General features: G+C 43.2%; 1 protein-coding gene across 2 annotated transcripts in view; it reads right to left on the bottom strand.

Moving 5' to 3' along the window:
* Positions 1 to 17,767, bottom strand: part of FKBP8 (FKBP prolyl isomerase 8) — a 31,044-nt gene extending 13,277 nt beyond the window's left edge. The window contains exons 1-2 of one of the 2 annotated variants that reach the window (XM_036763464.1): positions 17,637 to 17,767; positions 15,962 to 16,247 (exon numbers count right to left, since the gene is read on the bottom strand). In XM_036763464.1, the coding sequence (XP_036619359.1) occupies positions 15,962 to 16,232 (271 nt within the window). In that variant the 5' untranslated portion in view covers positions 16,233 to 16,247; positions 17,637 to 17,767. Of the gene's footprint in view, positions 1 to 15,961; positions 16,251 to 17,636 lie in introns of both variants that reach the window. The other variant, XM_036763455.1, reaches the window with a different exon arrangement.
* Positions 17,768 to 21,452: the final 3,685 nt, after the last annotated feature.

Here is a 21,452-nt window from a genome sequence, read left to right on the forward strand (position 1 = left end):
ATCATGTGTGGCCCCAAGAGCTTCTGCTTCTTCTCTAAGGCAACATACTTTTTAGCAACACTTCCCCAATTCCTTCCGGCATTCATTTGCACCCGTGAGAAAAACCAAGAGGGGGTAATCAACATCCAGTTAGAATCCCCACGAGTGGGACATGAACTCAAGCCTCCAAATGAGGACTGGCAGGAAGTGATGTGGAGCTGACGAAGCAGAACCAACAGAGTAACACATGTGGTGATCCAGCTACAGAAATGAATACAACTTAAACTGGCAAAAAATCCCATCCTCAGATCACCCCCAGATGCCACACTGCAGTTTTTGCTGTGGTAAAGAACTGAAAATACAGTAGATGCTCTTCAACTGTTAAATGACTAAACAGACGGAAAAGCAACAGAATATTGCCAAGCAGTAAGACATGATGTGAATGTGAAAAATTCAGAGAAACAAGAGAAGACTTACACAAACTGATGTAGAATGAAGTAAGTAGAAGGAGAACATGTCAACCACAATGTAAATAGAAGCATCAACGAAATGAGATGGAATGTTCTGTAAATATAGTGGTCAAGATTAACTCCGGAGAAGAGTTGGGAAAATGTAATCCACTCCATTCCCTGAAAAGGTGGGAGACTATGGGTATGGAACAATCCAAATGAGGCATTGGTTTGGTTCAGGGGTGGGGAACCTGCAGTCTCATGGCCACATGTGGCCCTCTTGGTCCTCAAGTTCAGCCCTTTGACTGAATCTAAACTTCGCAGAACAAACCCCAAAGGTTTGGCTGAACTTTTTTTTTCCTTAGAAAATGTTTATTATGAGGGAAGGCTCACTTACTAGGTAGGGGATATGGGAAGGAGAGATGTATTTGGAGATTTCTGAGATGTAAAAAACAAAAGGTTTCAATAAAAACAAAAAAAAAACCACTGATCACAAAAAATGGACGCTGCTGTGAGTAAAGTATAAAGCACAGGCTCCTCCTGGCTTTGAACGAAAAGAAAAGGCTGAAGGTGCCTTATCAGGCACCAGCAGCCCCTGTCACTCTTCTCTGAGCTCAGCAGGATGTGAGCAATCAGTTTTAGCATGTTACTTCTTCTTCGACCCCTCCATGGATCCTGCAGAGATGCCCATGTTTAACAAGGCGATCGTTAACAGTTGCTCTGCCTGGCCTCTCAGATGCCTGTAAGCAGGTGTATGTGGGAGCACTCTCCTTCTTCACAGCAATTTACTGCTGTTGCTAACTTAGGGTAGTTTCTTGGATTTAGGTTAGCTGCTTCCTGAAGACTGTTTGTCCCTACGTATGGCAGTATGGACCGACAGTATTCCCAACATGATTCGCGATAGCCCACAATCTCTTTGGCCATTGCTGGAATCACTCCTCCAGCCATGCAACGATCAAGAGAGTCAGCTACAGTTTGTCTTGTTATCTAGACAAATGGAAAGAGCACCCCAACCCATTCTGCTAACTCTACACCAAGAAACTTAAAATTCGGTAGTGAAGAGGACGTAAATGAAGTTGTGAGCCCATAGCTGGGAACTGATCCAGGCAACAGTTGATGTGAAGTCATGAGAAATTAGGAGGTCGACTGGGAATGCTAGATCCTCTTTTCCAGTAGAGAACATAAAGGCATTGACTCTCTTCAACACTTGAGGAAGGACCCAATTATATGGAGAATAGTCTGCAATGGATGTCACACACTTCTTTATAAATGGTCACCACCTGCATTCCACTGAGTAACAATGCTGGCTTTCTGTTTTCTGCTGACTGCTGGTATAAGTAGGTAGAAGCATATGACAGTCATGGACCCAGCAATCTTCTCTGGGACACATAAACTGAACTGCTTTCTTATCCCAGCAGCTTCTAAAGAGATATAACACCTGTCAAAAACTAGCCACAGGAACACAAGGCCAATGGATACCATGTGAAAGCAGCAATGATGCTCTGGGTCCATTAACCCAGAAAATGGGAGGGGCAGAGCTAAGATGCTGGAGTAAAGGCCAAGATTCCCCTGAGCTCTCCTACCTTCCCTTGTTACTTTAATGCCTTAAAAACGAATTCTGGAGCAGCAGGACCAACCAAAGGACAGAGTAAAACAACTTTCCAGCCCAAGAAAATTTAGAAGGTCAGCATGGGGGCAACCGAATTTGCAATTGTGACTTCCAGAGTTCTCAGTCTACAGACAATAAGGGGGTTGGACAACTGATCAGAGGGAGATTAAAGGGGACTCTTGGCGGGCACCCAGTGCAGGACTCTATTATATTGCTGGTTCCAGGTTGGAATCCCAGGGGGAGGAGGAATACTAGCACACCAGAGCTTATGGCCATAGAGGAGAGGGCACCCTGGTCATAATTCCAGGGTGGAAAAAAGTGCTTGTGGTTGCTAGACCAGATCACAGGCCCACAGAGTAATGACCACACTTCTCCCTAGATCACATCACCCTGGAAAAAGCTTAAACTTACAGACCCCCAGAACTAGCTCTGAAAACAGCTACACAAAAAACCTGAAGCTTGGGACAGTGCTCCCTCCACTCAGGAACAGAGCTCAACTTTAACATAAAGATAAAAGTCAAGAAATAGGCAGGAAAAAAGTAGCAAACAACAAGAACAAAAGAACCTGACCATAGAAAGTTACTATCATGACAGGGAAGTTCAAAACATAAACTCAGAAGAAGACCACAAAGTCAAAACTGTTATATCCAAAGCCTCAAAGAAAAATGTAAATTGGTCTCAGCCCCCGTGGGCTCCCCCCCACCAAAAAAAATTTCTGGAAGAGCTCAAAAAGGATTTCAAAAATCAAATAAGAGAGGTGGAGGAAAAATCAGGGAGAGAAGTAAGAGCAATGCAAGAAAATCACGAAAGAGTCAAGAGCTTGATAAATAAGGTAGAAAAAAATACTGAAGGGGCAGGTAAGCTAGGTGGCACAGTGAGGAGAGCACCGGCCCTGGAGTCAGGAGGACCTGAGTTCAAATCCAGCCTCAGACACTTGACACATGCACTAGCTGTGTGACCTTGGGCAAGTCACTTAACCCCAATTGCCCTGCCAAAAAAGAAAGAAAAAAAATACTGAAGAAAATAAAACCCTAAAAATAGAATACTCCAAATGATAAAAGAAGCACAACAATTCACTGAAGAGAAGAACTCTTTAAGAAGCAGAATTGGTCAAATCGAAAAAGAGACACAAAAGCTCACTGAAGAAGATAATTCCTTAAAAATTAGAACTGGGCAAGTGGAAGCTAATGACGCTATGAGACGTTAAGAAACAATAAAACAAAATCAAAAGAATGAAACAATAAACATAGGTTCCCAAAGTGGGTGATACTGGCTCCTGGGGAGGGAGCACTGGAACAATGGTGGTGGGGGGCCCAGTGGTATCCTCAGGTGCAATTGGGGGGCACTGAATAAAAATAAGGGGGCAGTGGAAGCATAAGGAAAGTTAAGAAAATTTTGAAAAACCATTCTTACATGTTTCATCTGTTGTGTGACAGAGCTAAAGTCATAGTAATTACATTATTTTCCAAATAAACACACAAAATACAAGTTTTAACCAATCAGTGGTCAAGTCCACCAACAGATCTTAATAAGCAAGTGTTGGCAGGCAAGCATGTAGTGTGTCGTCAGAAAGTCCAGCATGCATAGGCAGGACTATGTGCATGTAATGACTTGTTTACAGCATGACACTATACAGTTACATGACACAGTATTTTGTCATCAAAATTTCAATGCCAGAAAACCCCACAAATTTAAAATAAATTATTAAATTTAAGATGTGTCGTTTAAAAAAATTATATGTTTTTTGAAATGATGCAAATTTAAAAAAAAAAACCATTAAAGGGTTAAAAAAAGGAGATTTCCAGGGGAGCACTGAGTAATTTTTTTTTAAATAGGCCAGTAGGCCAAGTAAGTTTGGGAACTCTGCAATAAAATAAAATCAAAAGAATAAAAAAAAACAGAAGAAAATATGAAATATCTCATTGGAAAAACAACCTACCTGGAAAATAGATCCAGGAGAGATAATAATTCCTAAAGTATTACTGGACTACCTGAAAGCCATGATCAAAAAAAGAGCCTGGATGCCATGTTTCAAGAAATTATCAAGGAAAACTGTCTTGATATCCCAGAACCTGAGGGTAAAATATAAATTTAAAGAATCCACCAATCACTTATTGAAAGAGATCCCAAAATGAAAACTCCTAGGAATATTATAGCCAAATTCCAGAGCTCCGACATGAAGGAGAAAATACAGCAAGCAGCCAGAAAGAAACAATTCAAATTTCATGGAGCAACAGCCAGGATCACATGAGATTTAGTAGCTTCTACATTAAAAAAATTCAGAAAGCTTGAAATATGCTATTCTAGAGGGCAAAGGAGCTAGGATTACAACCAGAAATCAATTACCCAGCAAAACTGAATATAATCCTTCAGGAGAAAAGATGGATATTCAATGAAATAGAAGACTTTCAAGCATTCCTAATGAAAAGACCAGAGCTAAATAGAAAATTTGACTTTCATATACAAAAGAAGCATAAAAAGATAAATAAGAAAGAGAAAGTAAAAGAGATTTAATAAGGTTAAACTATTTACATTCTTACATGAGAAGATAATACTTGTAATTCCTAAAAACTTTATCATTATTAGGGCAGTTAGAAGGGGTATACGCAGACAGAGGGCATGGGTGTGAGTAGACTATAATAATATGATATTTAAAAAAAATAAAATGAAGGGGTGAGAAAGAGGGATGCACTCACAGACTGGGGAAGGAAGAGGCAGAATGGGGTAACATATTATATAAAAGAGGTTCAAAAAAGCTCTTACAGTGGAAGGAAGATGGAGGCGGTGGTGGTAGACAATGCTTGAACCTTACTCTCATTGGAATTGGCTGAAAGAGGGAATAACACACCCACTCAGATGGGTATAGAAATTTATCTTACCCCACAGGAAACTAGAAAGAACGACAGATAAAAGAACAGAGTGTTCAGAAAGGAGGAAGTGTTCAGAAAGAAAACACTTTTGAAGAGAGACTGGGTGAAAAGAGAGAGAGAAAGGAAAAACAGAGAGAAAATAGGATGGAGGGAAAGACACAATTAGTAATCATAACCGTGAAAAAAATTTTACAGTAATTTTCTCTGGTAAAGGCCTCATTTCTCAAACATACAAAAAACTGAGTCAGATTTCTAAGAATACAAGACATTCCCCAATCAATAAATGGTCAAAGGATATGAACAGGCAGTTTTCAGAAGAAGAAATCAAAGCTATCTATAGTCATATGAAAAAATGCTTTAAATCACTATTGATTAGAGGAATGCAATTTAAAACCACTCTGAGGTACCACCACATACCTGTCAGATTGGCTAATATGACAGAAAAAGAATTTTGAAGGGGATGTGGGAAAATTGGGACACTAATCCACTACTGGTGGATCCAACCATTCTGGAGAACAATTTGGAACCATGCCCAAAGGGCTATAAAACTGTGCATATCCTTTGACCCAGCAATACCACTACTAGGTCTGTATCCCAAAAAAGAAAAGGACCTATATATACAAAAATATTTATAGCAGCTCTTTTTGTGGGATGTCCATCCATTGAGGAATGGCTGAACAAGTTGTGGCATATTGTGATGGAATACTATTATGCTACAACAAATGATGAGTAAGATTCTCTCAGAAAATCCTGGAAAGACTTACATGAACTGATGCAAAGTGAAATGGGCAGAACCAGGAGAACACTGTACACAGTAACAGCAATATTGTACTGATGATCAATTGTGAATGACTTAGCTATTCTCAGCAATACAAAGATCTAAGGCAATTCTGAAGCACTCATGATGAAAAATGGTATCCAATCCAGAGAAACAACTGATGGAGTCTGAATGCAGATTAAAGCACACTTTTTGGGGGGGAAGGGAGGTTTGCTTTCTTTACCTTTCTTTTGGTCTGTGTTTTCTCTCATATTATGGCATATCTATTGTGGAGGAATGTTTTGCGTGGCTGCACATATATGACCTATATCAGGTTGCTTGCCATTTTTGGGAGACAGGAAGGGAGGAAAGAAGGGAGAGAATTTGGAATAATTGTTTTTACATGTAATTGGATTTTTTTTTTTAAATCATGGCCACTCTTTTCACCTATCCCAGGTCTCTACATGGCTTGCCTGATGGAGAACTAAAAAACAGAACCAGGGAGGAGATTCCCATCAAATCCTTCTGAGTGTCAATTAATAGTGTCCACTGTTGCATCCATGATGACCAGTTTTCCCAGAGGGACAGAGCATCTGGGACTGTCAGGTCCTCCATTACTGTCTTGATGTTGCTTCACTTAACATTATTTTCAGGAATAGTACACTGTGGGGGGATTCAACTGGGATTACACTGATGGGGGGCGGGGTCCTACATGAGTCCCTTAAGCAATATTTAATAATAAAAATGTTGAAAAATAAAGTATATTCCAACCATAAAGCATTGTCTTGGGCCTTTTCTTCTCCTTCTATACCAGGGGGTTCTTAACCTAGGTTCTATGGATAGATTTCAAGGAGTCCATGAATTGGGCGGGGGGGGGGGAGAATTACATTTTCACTAACCTTTAACTAAAGTCCAGCATTTCTTTTCATTCTGAAGGCTTAAAAAAAAATCTCATTTGTAAGAGAGGTCCATATGCTTCACCAGACTGCCCAAGGGAAGGTCCAGGACACAAAGACGGTGAAGAATCCCTGCTCTACGTTATTTCACTTGATCATCTCACCAGTTGCTATGAATGTATTTCTTATTTCTATGCAGATGATTCACATATCTCTACCTCTAGCCTTAGTCTTTGTTCTGAGCTCTAGTCCTGTATCATCAATTCCTTCTGGACATCTCCAACTGGAACATCCCACAGGCTCCTCAAACTCAACAGATCCAAAAGAGAGCTCATTTTCTTTCCACCTAGGCCCTCCTTCCCCTTTGCCCCTTCTCCCAACTCTCCTGTTACTATCAAGGGCACTATCTTTGTCCCAGTCACACAGGTTCACAACCTGGGTGCCACCTCAACTCCTCACTCATGTTCAGCCCACATATCCAATCTGTTGATAAATCTTGTCACTTACACCTTTATAACATCTCTCATATATGTATGTATACACATATATCTATATATGTGTGTATGGATGTCTTTATACACACACACACACACATATATATCAGCTAGATGGCACAGTAGATATAATGCTAAGCCTGAAGAAAGGAAGACTCATCTTCCTGAGTTCAAATCTGGCCTCACAAACTTACTAATTGTGTGACCCTGGGTAAGTCATTTAACCTCATTTGCCTTAGTTTCCTCACCTGTAAAAAAAGCTGGAGAAAGAAATGGCAAACCAGTCTAGTATCTCTGCCAAGAAAACCCCAAATGGGGTCACAAAGGGTTGGACATGATGGATGGAACAACAATGAATGCACGCACGTGCGCACACACACACACACGTCTATATCTCCCCTTCACTACACTCACACAGCCACTACCTGGTGCGCACTCTTTTCACATCTCGTCTGGACTACCACAATGGCCTGTTTGTTGGCTGCTCTCCCTGCCTCCAGTCTCTCCCCACTCCAATCTGTCCTCCATTCAGCCACTAAAGTGATTTTCCCAAAGCACAGGTCAGTCCATGCCACCTTCCCATTCAATAAACTGCAATGGTTCCCTATTGGCCCCAAGATCAAATATAAAATCCTCTGTTTGGCCTCTGAGGCTCTTCACAACCTTCCTACCCTTCCAGTCTTGGGATCCCTCACTTCCCTCCATACATTCTACGATTCTGTGAGTCGAGCCTGCACCCCTTCCTCACCCAAGTAAAAGTCCATGTCTGGACGCCATGCTAAAAGCTACGGCTAGAGCATAGAAGCTGCTGGGAAAAGAGGAGGATGGGGCCTGGGAGGAGTTGGAGAGGAAGAGATCATGAGGAAAAGTTTTGGGGGTAAAACAGCCAGCACTGAGACTGACTGGACTGGGGAGTGCGGGAAAAGGCAGAGTCAGGACTGATGCTGAGGTGTGAGCCTGAGATACTGGGGGCAAGACTGGACTGGGACCAAGTAAGCACCGCCAGAAGGAAGGGCTGAGAAAAGATGATTAATTCAACAATGCACAATGCAGAACAGAGGGTCAAGAACATGGGACTTCACCAAATCCCAAAAAGTGAGGGTCAGAGGGAGCCTCCCAACAGCCATCCAGGCTGTGCTACACCCAAAAGGAATCTTCGCTACAATATACCCAACAAAGGGCCGTCTATCCATGGCATGCAGACCTTTAAGGACAGGAAGCTTACTGTCTTTTGAGGCAATGGGACACCTCTTCGTGTGAGGAAGATGCTTCCTGACATCCAGCCTAAATCTGCCTCTTTGAGCTTCCCCACACTGCTCCTGGATCTGCCCCCTCCTCCACATGATGGCCCTTCAAATCCCTGACAACAAGGATCCCATCCCATTTCCAAGGTAAACATCCCCATTCCCCTCACCAGATCTTCCTATGCCTAAGACCTGAACTCAAGGTCCTTTGCCATCCTGGCTGCCCTCTTCTGGACACTCTGCAGCTTATCAACATCTTTCTTAAAATGTGGCTCCCACACCAGAACATGATACTCCAGATGAGGCTGGACAAGGGCAAAGTGCAGGGGACAGTGGAACCGTCACCTCCCTAGTCCTCGGAGCTGTGCCCCTACAAATGTAGCCCTGACTTGGAGGTCCAAACCCCATCTCAGACCTTCCTGGGCTGGGCTGTGTAGGCCTGGGAAAGTCGCTCCGTGTCAGCTGCAGCTTCTTCCTCTGTGGAATGAAGAGTGGGACCCGTCTCACCAGACCCTTGTGAGAAAACCACTGTGAATCTTAAAGCAATATACAAAGAGGAATGTTATTATTCTGTCCCCCCTTCGAAGGCTGCCAAGCTAATCTTCCTTGTGCATAGGTTGGGCCAGGGTCACTCTTCTGCTCAAAAGTCTCCCAAAGTCTCTCAACACTTAGCATTATACTTGACACATTTTGTTGTTGTGTCATCTCAGTTGCGTCCGAAAAAACCCATTTGGGGTTTGGCAAAGATACTGGAGTGATTTCCCATTTCCTTCTCTGGCTCATCTGACAGATGACAAAACTGAGGCAAACAAGGTTAAATGACTTGCCCAAGCTAATTAAGTATCTGAGGCTGGATTTGAACTCAGGTCTTCCTGACTCCAGGCCTGATGCTCTATCTACTGTGCCACCTAGCTGCCCTCTCTGGCACATAGTAGGTGCTTAATAAACCTACTATTGACTGACTCCTTAATTCCCTTTTTCCTGAAGTATAAATTCCAACCTCCCAAGGAGAAGTGGTGTTGTTATCATCATCATCAACACCTGAATTTAGTGAGTTTATTAAAGTCTGCAAAGCGCTTTACATTAACTATTTGAATACAAGTATTTTTATCCCCAGTATGCACAAGAACTTATACAAAGCCTCCCTCCCTTCTGGGGGAGCTGTGAGCTACTTCAGCCTTTCTGAAAGGTAGTGGGGAACTCTGCCCAAACTCACTAAACTGGGCATGCCCTTTGACCCCACTATACCACTCAGAGGCCTATACTTCAAAGGAGATCCAAGAAAAACATTGGGAAAAAGGTCCATACGTACAAAACGATTAATAATAACCATTTTTGTAGTGGCAAAGAATTGGAAACAGTGGGGCGGGGGGGGTGGGACGGGGTACCCACATCGTGAGGAATGGCTAAACTCATTATTGTGTGTCAAGGTAAAAGAATGTTCTTGTGGCCTAAGAAATGACAAAACAGACAGCTTCAAAAGGCAGCTGGGGAGATCTCCATGAACTGATGTAGAGTCAATTCAGCAGAATTACGAGAATAACTTATAGACGGACACCACAGAGAGAACCAACTTTGAAATAGTAGTAACAGCTAACACTGACACAGCGCTTGCGTCATGCTAAGCACTATACAATTATTATCTCATTTGGCCCAATAACTTTGTGGGGAAAGCCCTGTTATTGTCCCCGTCTTACGGATGAGGCAACTCACCTGAAAGATGAAAGATCTGAGAACTCTGGCAATGCAACGATCAACCATGAATCCAGAGGACTGGCGATGGACCATACTGCCTACCTCCTGCCTGTGAGTGGACGGACTTAAAATGTAGAACGAAGCTGGGCAATATGGAATGTATTTTACTGGCCTATGCCTATTCGTTATGAAGATTTAATTTTTTATTGTTCAATTGAGGAGAAAGGCAAGTGGGAGAGTGATAATAAATGCTCATAAATAAAATGTGCCAACCCCCCCCCAAAACAAATAAAACAAAAGAGATTCCCCTCCACTCCTTTCTGAGTTCTCGGAGGTTCTGCCTGTGAAGACTAAGTTATGGTAGGTGCTATCAAACTGGAAAAACTTCGAGTCTGGTCTCAGCAGGACTCCCTGCCTGAACCAGATTAAAATGAAATTGGGAAATGTTTAACAAAATAATAAATACACCAGAATGCTACTTTGTGGTTTTCTAAATAGGCAGTCTGCGGGGATTCGTTCCTGTTTGAGTTTTGACACCACTACATTAAACATGAAATCCTTGTCTACTAACCAAGGAACTGGGGACATTAAACCCTGTTAATCTGGACAGTCTTGACACAAATAAACCCAGAAGACAAAAGGAAGCTGCGGCTAAACAGGAGGGAGAGCTGAAACGTCTGCCTTGAAGAGGCAAATAAATGGCCTGGCTATCTCCCTGGATCATCTCATCCTGCAGTGTTCACGACAAGCATTTACAAAAATATCACGATGACGATAATCACAAGATATGTATCAATATTTGAGCAGAGGTTAAAGCAACAGAGAAAACATATGCCAAACTTGCTAAGACTATCTAAAAAAAAATGGGTACCTTAATACTTATCAACAACAATACAAAGGAATGCATAGGAGGGGCAAAGGAAAAATACATTGGAAAACATGGTTCAGGAGTAATAAACAAGCCAGAGGCCTGAAGACTACAGAGAAGCCTCACACTTACTAGACAGATTTTTTCAAAAAGGGAATTGGAGGGGCGTTAGATGTGGCAAGGACCAAATGACATCACAAAACATGAAATTGAGCATATATTATTAAGGGGTAGCAAATAACGAGTTACTATTTTTGGGAGCCGTTTCTAAATCAGATGTCTAAATAGAGTCAGATCACTGATTTGTTAGAGGAAAGACCAAAATCAGTACCAAATTAGAGAAAAAAGGAATAAAGTGGAATGATATGACATGTGACTGAGGCAACTCCAACCTGACTCAAGTTACTGATGCCAAAAAAATGGGAAATGGATAAAACTTACATGGACACAGATTATGGCTATTTCTTAAGAAAATTTAACCACTGTAAATGGTTACCACCACAAAAAGGAAACTAAAGGACCCTCAAAAGCACCTCAGCCAGTAAGAATTTGATCTCTTTGCCAACTAGAGGGATATGTGGGCAAGGGCCATAGTGTTTTAAAATGTAAACTTCTTTATAAAAACTTAAGAAGGAGGATGGCACAAGACTCATAAGACATGGAAAAGTAGCGGAGGAAAAAAAAGCCAAGGTTACAGAAAACTTGATGTGAGAACCATCTAAGACAGATCATGTCTATGTCATTCTAGGATGAAACAAAGAATAACAGATGAAAAATGGAAAACAATTTCTAAAACTTTCTCTAACAAACTCTTGATGGAGCCTCCACCACCGGACTCTTAATATCACAGGACTCTATGAACTATGAGAAGAAGAGGAAAACGGTGTCAAAGGACTAGACCAAGCATCCAGAGAAGAGGTCAATGCTGGACGCAACGGGACTTCCAGGACGTCGAGGAATCAAGTCTTTAGATAATTAAGAGAGTTAGTGAATGAGAGATCTAATGAATGTTTGGGGGGGAAAATCACAGGCTTATTTTTATCTTAAAAAATTTACTGAAAAATATCTACTGTCTTATCCATAATAAAATCCGTATGAGACTCATCTTCACATAGAGAGGAATAATTGATAAAGGTATTAAAAGGGAACAGACAGGCTTTCACCAATCTATATTCTATAGCAGACCACATCTTTACCATCATAGAATGGACTAAAAGGCATACAGAACACAAGATCCTACTGGGCTTTTTATTTATTGTCAATCAAAAAGAAAAGGAAGCCATGTATGGTGTTAGGTACAGAGAAGCGGCCTCAGAGTCAACAAGATGACAAATTTTACTCTGAAAACCTACTGCTGGGTGACCCTGAACACATAACTTAGTCCCAGTGTCTCAAGAAATTTTCTAAGATTTCAGGTTGCAGAGTAGATACAAATCTACAGTACAATGAGTTCCCCTCCCCCCGCCCCACCCAATAACTCTTCCAAAGAAATCTGGGAAACACGCCAGATGGAATCCTGATTGGGAAATACAAGGAAAAAAATCACAGTAAGTCATTTTTCCAGCCCAGGTTAGCACAAGCAGAGACAGGTGGAAGACAGGCAGAGAGGTCTAAGGATACTGGGGATGAGGTCTAGCCGGGAAGGGCCTCGTAGAGCATGGTATCACAGGCAGAATGTGTGCACCAGGACAAGGAGATGTCAGAGATCCAGCAGACAACCTGGCAGCTCTGCTGGGCACTTACCCCTAACACTTGAGCTCTGGGTCACAGATTTAGGACTGAGGAGACTTGTGCATAGGGGTGACGTTTCAGGGTGAGGAATGGTCATGGGTCCTAGTGAAGCAAGCAGCAGCAGCAGCAGCTATATGACTTTGACCCCAGGAGGGGTTCAAGGTCTCAGTTCTAGCCTGCAGCCCACTCTGAAACCTGTAACAGAATAATCAGGGCAGGAATCCCAGACCAAAGTCCATTGGGCTGACAGTGACTGAGCCCAGCAGCATGTCTGCTCGAACTCCAACCCAAGGCCGACCCACCTGTTGCTCAGACCCAAACCCAAGTCAGGAAACCGTGGAGCTCAGACCAAGGGGATGGTGACCAGACTGTGCCCTGGAACACATTACTTTGGAAGCCTTGAAAACTTACGAATAACCAGCCTAAGCTGTCCCTGGAATCCTAGAATCACACAGCACTCAATATTCTAAGAAAGCAGAGTCTGGCCCTGACATCAAGTCTGACATCAGGAAGCAGACTGAAAAAATGAGCAAACAAAAAAAGAATCCCACCATGAAAGCTATCATGGTGACAAGCACATTCAAGCCATAAACCCAGACGGCAATGTCTCTGAACCATCTACAAGTAAAGCCTCAAAGGAAAATGTAGCTTAAGCACAAATTCAACTAGAATTCCTAGAAAAGATGGAGCAAGAATTTTTAAAATGCTTTTATAAATCAAATGAGAGGGACTAAAGGAAAAAATTGGAAAAGAAATGAGAGCTATGTTAGAAAGAATTGGAAAGGCAATTAGGAGATTGGCACAAAAGGTCAAAACCTGGCCCAAGCAACAAACTCCCTGAAAAGCTAGTTTCATGAAAACAACAAGAAATATTAAAACAAAGTCAAAAGGCTGGAAAAAAAAAAGCAGAAAATATAAGGTGTTTCATAACAAAAACAACTCACCTCAAAAATTGATGTAGGAAATATGGTAATTTAAGAAATAGTGGACTACCTGAAAGCCATGACCAAAAAAAGGGCCTAGAAAGAGTTCAAGAAATCATAAAAGAGAACTGCCTAGATCTCTTAGAACCAGAGGGCAAAGTTGAAAGAGAAAGAATCCACCAGTCACCTTCTGAAAGAAACCCCAAAATGAAAACTTCCCGGAACATCACAGCCAAAATCCAGAGCTTCCATAGTAGACAAAAATACTGCAAGCAACCAGAAAGAAAGAATTTAAGTATTGAGAAGCTATCACACAGGATTTAGCAGCCACCACAAAAAGAAACAGAGATCATGGAATATAATACTCTAGAAAGCCATGGAACTGGGTTTAGAGCCCAGAATAACTTATCCAGAAAAACTGAGAATAATTCTATGAGAGAAAAAGTAGACCTAGAATTAAATATAGGACTTCCAAGCATTCCTGATGAAAAGACCACAGCTGTGTAGAAACTCTTCAGTACAAACACAGGAGTCAAGAAACACAAAAAGGTAAACATGAACAATCATAAGGAAATAAACAAGGAAAAATTGCTTACATTCTAACATGGGGAGATGTTAGATATATCCCCTCAGAGCTCTATCATCATCTGGGGGCAGAGAGGGCATCTAATTAGACAGAGGGCCTGGGAGTGGTTTTCTTACGTCTTAATGATCTTAAAAGAGGCATGGAAAGGGAAAGGAAGAGTACACTTAGGAGGGAAAGAAAAGTTAGGGAACATTAACTCACACATATTCAAGGTACACAAGTAGAGGTCTATATAAACAAGAAGGAAAGGGATAGGGGGAGCCAGTGACACCTAAACTTTACTTTTATCTGAACTGGTTAAAGGAGAGAAGTATATACAATACATACGAAGGGAGAGGGGTAAATAGGAGGAAGGGTAAATTAAGAGAGGCATTAGCCCTAAGTAAAACAAACTCTAACTAGGGATATACAAAAATATTTATAGAACCTCTTTTTGCAGTGACAAAGAATTGGAAATTGGGGGGAGGTGCCCATTAATTCGGAGACTGCCTGAACAAATCAAGGGATATGAACGTGATAGACTATTACTGTGCTGTAAGAAAAGATGACAGGGATGGTTTTAAAGAAACCTGGGAAGACTTGTATGAGTTGATGATAAGTAAAGTGAGCAGAACCAGAAGAACAATGCATATAATGATAACAATATCGTGAGAAATAACCAGCTTTGAAGGACTAAGGAACTCTGATCAACAGACTAATGACCAGATTCCAGAAAAATCATGATGAAACTTACTCCTCACATCCAAATCTAGAGGTGAGGAACCCAGAATGCTGAATGAGGCATATTTTTTGGACATGGCCAATACAGAAATTCATTTTTCTTGACAACACATTTGTAAACGAGAGTTTTATTTTTCTTTGTTTCTCAACCTGGAGGAAAGGGAGGTGGGAATGAAGGCAGATTTTTGCTGATTGAAATATATATATATATATTTTTTTTTTTTTTAAAGTCATAGAAATATTCAGAAGAAAAAACACAGGGTCAGGAAGACTGGATCGTTGCCCATGATCACACAAATAGTACAGAGAGAACTTGAACCCAAGTTTTCTCAACTCAAGTCAATAAATCAATAAATATTCATTAAACATCTATGATGTGCCAGGCACTGTGCTAAGCACCAGAGATACAGAAAGAGGCCAAAGACAGACCCTGCTCTTGAGGAGACTGCTAGGACAGCACCCCACCTCCCTCTCACCCTCACTGAACTAATGACAATGCACTGCTATTTTGTACTTACCACATTCTAATGTGTATTTTTATCTGTTGTAATCTCTGTGACGGAGACTATCTCTCCCTCAAGCTAAAGTGGCACAATGGCTAAAGTGCTAGGCCTGGAGTCAGGAAGATGTGAATTCCAATCTGGCCTCAGACACATACTAGCTGTGTGACGTTAGACAGGTCACTTAACCTCTGCCTGCCTCTGTTTCTTCATCTGTAAAATGGAGGCAATGATAGTATCTACCTCCCAGGGTGTCACGAGGATCAAAAGAGAGGTCTGTAAAATGTTTAAAGCGTTAGATAAGTGCTAGCTGTTATTATCATCATCATCGTCATCATCATCCTAGTTGCCACTCTCCTCTTTCAACCAAGGGACCACACATACCTGGCCCCAACCAGTAATGCCTCAATTTGTGTCCTGCACATAATATATATGCTACTAAAAGGGCAGGGAACATTTTATTTTTGTCTTTGTGATACTCAGCACCTGATACCGTTCCTGGCACACAGCAGGCACTTAATAAATGTTTGTTGAGTGACTGACAGTGAACACGTAAGAGACGTCTGTTGAACAAATGAATGAAGTGACCCATGCCCAGCCTCGGACCCAGCCCCAAGATTGGAAGCTCCAATTCCCTTACCCAAGATATCCATCCATTCCTCCTGGAGGGGGCTTGAATGCCCTGTCTCTTCAGATGTTGAAGGTTGAGGCTCAGTGGGTCCCTCATTTTGGGCTGCTCCCAGATCCTCCAGGGGGGGCAGCTCACTCAGGTCATCATCATCCTCCTCCTCTTCCTCGTCAGTTCCATCTAGAACTTCAAAATCCTCACCAGAATCTAGCTGGGCAGCCCCAGAAGGTGGTGGAGAAACAGGGCCTGGGTCTGCAGTGGGGGGTGCAGCTTTGGATGCCATGGTTCTTGAGAGATGCTTCTGGTGAGGGGAGAGAGAGAGAGAGAGAGAGAGAGAGAGAGAGAGAGAGAGAGAGAGAGAGAGAGAGGAAGAGAGAGAGACAGAGACAGAGACAGAGACAGAGAGAGAAGGGTAGGCCAAGGGAAACAAAGGAATAGAAACAGCTTAGGTAGAGAAGTAACCAAGTACAAAGCCCACCAAGGCTGTCTCTGTCCTGGTACCTTCCCTGGCTGGGACAGGGGGTACTGTAGTGGAATCAAGTTCCTGATACTAAGGGGTGAAGGGGCTTTAGAATACAGTATCAGAGCTGGGAAAAACCTTAAGAGGGGGCAGACAGTTCACTGTATTTGGTCTCAGGTATGAAGCCCAGCTCTGTCATCTGACCCTAGGCAGGTCTTACTCTACCTCTCCGGGACTCAGTAAAAATGAAGGAACTGGGATTAGATAGCCCCTCAAGTTCAGCTCTACCCTTCAGTGACCACCGAATCCCTGCCATTCTGCAGATTAAAAAAAAAAAGTGAGGTGGAAAGGAGGAGAGGAATCTGTCCAAAGCCAAAGAGTTGGCCAGTCTGTGGCTGAGCTGGGAACAGACCACAGATGCTCCTTCTAGGGCTCTTTCCATTAGGCCACCTACCCACTCAAGGAGGGGGTGGTGTTGGGGGAAGGGAAGGGGATGGGGAGCAGGATATGGCCTTTGGGATGCCTGCTGACAGCATCTGACAGGTCAAACATTTACCAGAGGAGATGACCTCTGCGAACAACTGTGCTGGGGAGGCTGGGGGGATTGCCAGCAGGTATGGAGGTGGGGGGTGGGATGGAGGACACCCAGAAGCCCCTAATCCTTGCCTTCAAATGAGAGGCCTGAGGCCAAACCCCTGCTCTATGGATTGGGGTGATCACTGAACCTCCATCTAGTGTGGGGCGTGGATCAGGGGTTCTGGGGTCCAATCCCAGCTCTGCCACTGACAACCAACCCACAGATGACCTTGTTCCCACTCTGGGCCTCAGTCTCCTCCTCTGTGAAATGGGGGTTGGGGGACTGGACGATGTGACGCCCTCGGGCCCTCCTCTCTCTAAATCTACGCTCTTGTCCAGGTCTGGGGCTCTGCCCACACCCCCGCCCCTACCCACCCGAAAGGGCTCCTTTACCCCCCAGCCCCTGGGACCCCTCCTACCGCCCAGCCCGAGCTGTATAGGCAGGGCCAGGGCGCCTGGGTCCCTGGGATAAATCTAGGCCACCCCAGCCCGCGAGGCCACGGGTGGCCCCAACGGCGGGGCCAGGGTCTCCCCGGGGGTCCCCCGCCCCCATCCCAGCTCCCAGGCCGCGTTTCCAACCCCCAACTCTCTCCGGGCTCGAGCAGTCATCCCACTCCGGCCCTCTCCGCCAGCCCGGGCCCCGGGAGTTACCAAAGTCCCAGCCTGGCTCCCCCGGGGACACGTGGCACCAACTCGGGACCCCCGGGGTCCTGTCGGCCCCCCACCACCCAGCAGCAGCAGCTGCTGCCGGGCCTCGGGAAATCAGCTGCTTTAGGCCCGCCCTCCAAGGTGCTCATTGGTTGGGCCGGCCAGGAAGGCTTCTCGGATTGGTTGCAGCGAGTATCGCTCTAGGCGCGAGGACCCGCCTCCTTCCTGCTTTGGTTTCCAAGGTTTTTCAAGCTCTTAAAGGGACAGAGGCTAAATGCGCGGGTGCGGAGGTCAAGTCCAAGGCCAGGGCCTGGAGGGCGGGGCCAGGAATCATCCGGGGCTGTGCTGGGGTCAACTCTCACCGGCTCAGGGAGCCGGTTGTTACATTTACAGCGGAAAAGTGCACACCTCGGAAGTGGGCAAACGCAGCAAGCCAGCGCTTGATTTATTATGTTAATTCTAGAAAATGATGGAAAACATGTTAATAACTCAAACTTTAGGATGTCCTGCAATTCCTCCCCTCTACACCCCTCCCTCCCGCCCCCACCCCCACCCCTGTGGGGTGCTTTGTTAAACATTTACCTGCATATCCCTGACCCGGTGTGAACCTCCGGGAGCAGTGTGGCCCCAGGTAGTCAGTATCAGTGATTTCTGGGTCCTTCCTTGGAGGCAAAGTTGAGCTCTATTTTGACACCCATCCTTTCTGTGCCTTAGTTTCCCCATCTGCAAAACTCACCTGACGAGGACATACATTATATATGTACATATAAAATTTCATATAATAGGTATTTTATAATTTCATATATCTAATTATATGTCTATATGATACATGTATGAAACAAACACATAAAATACATTAAACATATACCTATAAATATATGAAATATATACACATATGAAACATGAAAATATTTAAAATATATTCATATCATTTTTTGTTTTAAATGAAATCGGTGGAATACTCAAGCAACATTTAGAATAAGTGGAATGGAAATAACTTAACCTTCTGGTCCCTTCCTAGTCCGTCCGTCCCCCCCACCCCCACTTCCACTTGCCTAAAGATCATACATTTGGAGGCAGAAAGGACTTTAGACCCCATGTAGTCCAACCTCCTCCTTTTACAGCCCTAGAGGAATGAAATGGATTAATCAGGGTTGCCATGTACTTATGTAATGAAGTTATCTGTGTTTGTGCACCATGAGGGCAAGGACTACTCTGTTTTTCTTTTTCCTCCAATAAAAGTGTTCATTTATACTTTTTTAAAATATCAGAATCATTTCCCAACATGCTGCACCTGTGCCCCACCCCCAGTCTCCTCCTTTGTAAGAAAGAGAATTTTGAGCAAAACCCAGCTGACAAGGACATACAGCATTCCCCTCTTCTTGACCTAGAGACAAAAGTATGTTTCTTCCTCTTTTCTCTGGAACCAAGAGTTTTGATCAGCCCTTGGGACAGAAAACATTAAGGAAGAAGACCAAGATGAGGACTTGGTTCCAAATGAATGGTTTTTACCATTGAACCATATTGAAAAAGGTAACAAGAAAATTTTGAAAAAAAAAAAAAGTAAGGGGCAGCTAGGTGGCAGCTAGGTGGCCCTAAGGATAGAACACTGGTCCAGTTCAAATTCGACCTCAGACACTTACCAGCTGTGTGACCCTAGGCAAGTCACTTAACGCGAACTCCCTCCAAAAAAAAAGTAACAAGATAACAACAATTTTTGTTTAATCCAGAAATTTTATTTCATCATGTTACTGAAAAGAACGCTCTCTGATTAGCAATTATTATGCCATTTAGATTCTTAGAGTTACCTACTTCTCTTTCTTTTCTAACTTTTTTCTACAAGAGATGGCTCTCTAAGTAAGGGAAAGGGGGGCAGCTAGGTGGTTCAATGGATAGAGCTCTGGACCTGGAGTCAGGAAGACCTGAGTTCAAATTCAACCTCAGAAACCAACTAGCTGTGTGACCCTGGGCAAGTAACCGCTGTGTACCTCGGTTTCCTAATCTGTAAAATGAGCTGGAGAAGAAATGGCAAACCACTCCAGTATCTTTGCCAAGATTTGGAAACTGAGGCTAGCAGAGGTAAATGAGTTGCCAAATGTCACAAAAGATTTAATTGCAGTCCCTCTGATTCCAGAACTGTTGCTTATACAAGCACCAGATTTTAGACTTGGAAGGGCCCTCAGGACCAAGCCATGCTTCAAAAGGAATTCTCATTAATCAATCAATAAACTTTTTTTTATGGTTGGCCATGTGTATTTATTTACTTTTATTTTTCCCCAATTACATGTAAAAACAATTTTAATTTCCTTTTTTTCAAATTTTGAGTTCCAAATTCTCTTCCTCCTCCCCTTTCCCCCTCATTGAAAAGGCAAGCAACTTGACATAGGTTATATATGTGTCACCAAGCAAAACATATTTCCATGTAAGTCATGCTGTGAAAGAAAACAGACCAAAAAAACCCAAGAAAAATAAAGTAAAGAAAAAGTATGTTTCAGTCTGCATTCAGACTCCGCCAGTTCTTTCTCTGGAGGTGGACAGCACCTTTCCTTGTAAGTTCTTCAGAATTGTCTAGGATCATCACAATAAGCATTTATTAAGCACCTACTATATGCCAGACACTGTATAAAGCGTTAAGGATATAAAAAAAGCAAAAGACAGTCCCTGCCCTCGAGGAGCTTGCAATCTCATGGAGGAGGCAACAAGCCAACAAATATAGATACAAACAAGCCATATGTAAATAGAACATAATTAAGAGAGGGAAGGCACTAGAATTAAGAGGGGTTATATAACATATATAACCTGGGATCTTCCAGCTTCTGCTCAAAGACCTCCAAGGAGAGGATCACACCACATCTCCAGGCAAATCATTCCACTTCTGGACAGTTCTTTTGGAAAGTTTTTCCTCTTATCAAGGTCTGCCTTTTTCCAGCCTCTGACTCACTGCTCCTGATTCTGCCATCTGGGAGCCGAACAGAAAGACTTAATCCCTCCAGGATGAAAGATCTCTTTGTCCACAGATTTCTCCTAGAGGCCTAGATTTGCCCCTCTCACATTCTACTTCCTATCGTTAATGTCTGTATATGCTATGGTCCACACCCCTTCCCCAACCCACTAGGATATAAGCTCCTTGAGGGTAGGAGGACACCTGTTCTTTTTCACCTTTGTCTCTCCTAAAAACATGCCTGGCCTATTTTATTTTTGGTCTAGACCTCTAATTGCCTGGGACTGGTATGGGAGCACTTCTAGCGTGGAAGCTCTCTCCAGTGATGCAAATCTTCAACACTGTGTGTAATTCGTAAATTTAGGAGAGTTGGGGGGGGGGGCAAAGAGGGGGGAACCGGTATCAGTGACTTGTCCAAGGTCACACTGATTGTAGGTATCTGAACTTGCCCGCAGTCACACAGATAGTAAATGGAAGAACCTGGATTTAAACCTAGGTATTCCTAAATCCAAACTTCTTTCCATTGGAAAGGTAGAATGGATATAGAAACTGGACTCTGCTCTGCCACTTGCTAGCCCTGTGAGGTTTCCCAAATCACTTCTACTTCCTGGGCCTGAATTTTCTCATTTGTAAAACGAGTGAATTGAACCTGCTTGTTTCTATGGTCCTTCCTACCACTGAATTCTATTATCCTACGGCCATGCACAATTTCTGTCATGGACCAACCTCTCCTAATATCTACAATGCTCCCTCCCAGCGAAAGAATCCCTCTGTCTGTTGCCACCTACCCTCCAAGACCCTTTCCCCTTGGACATCAAACGCTGCTTGGTGATGTTAGAGGTAGCTTATGGTGCAGTAGATAGAGCACTGGGCCTGGA

This window comes from Trichosurus vulpecula, chromosome 1 (assembly GCF_011100635.1).
Source record: "Trichosurus vulpecula isolate mTriVul1 chromosome 1, mTriVul1.pri, whole genome shotgun sequence".
NCBI classification, from domain to species: domain Eukaryota; kingdom Metazoa; phylum Chordata; class Mammalia; order Diprotodontia; family Phalangeridae; genus Trichosurus; species Trichosurus vulpecula.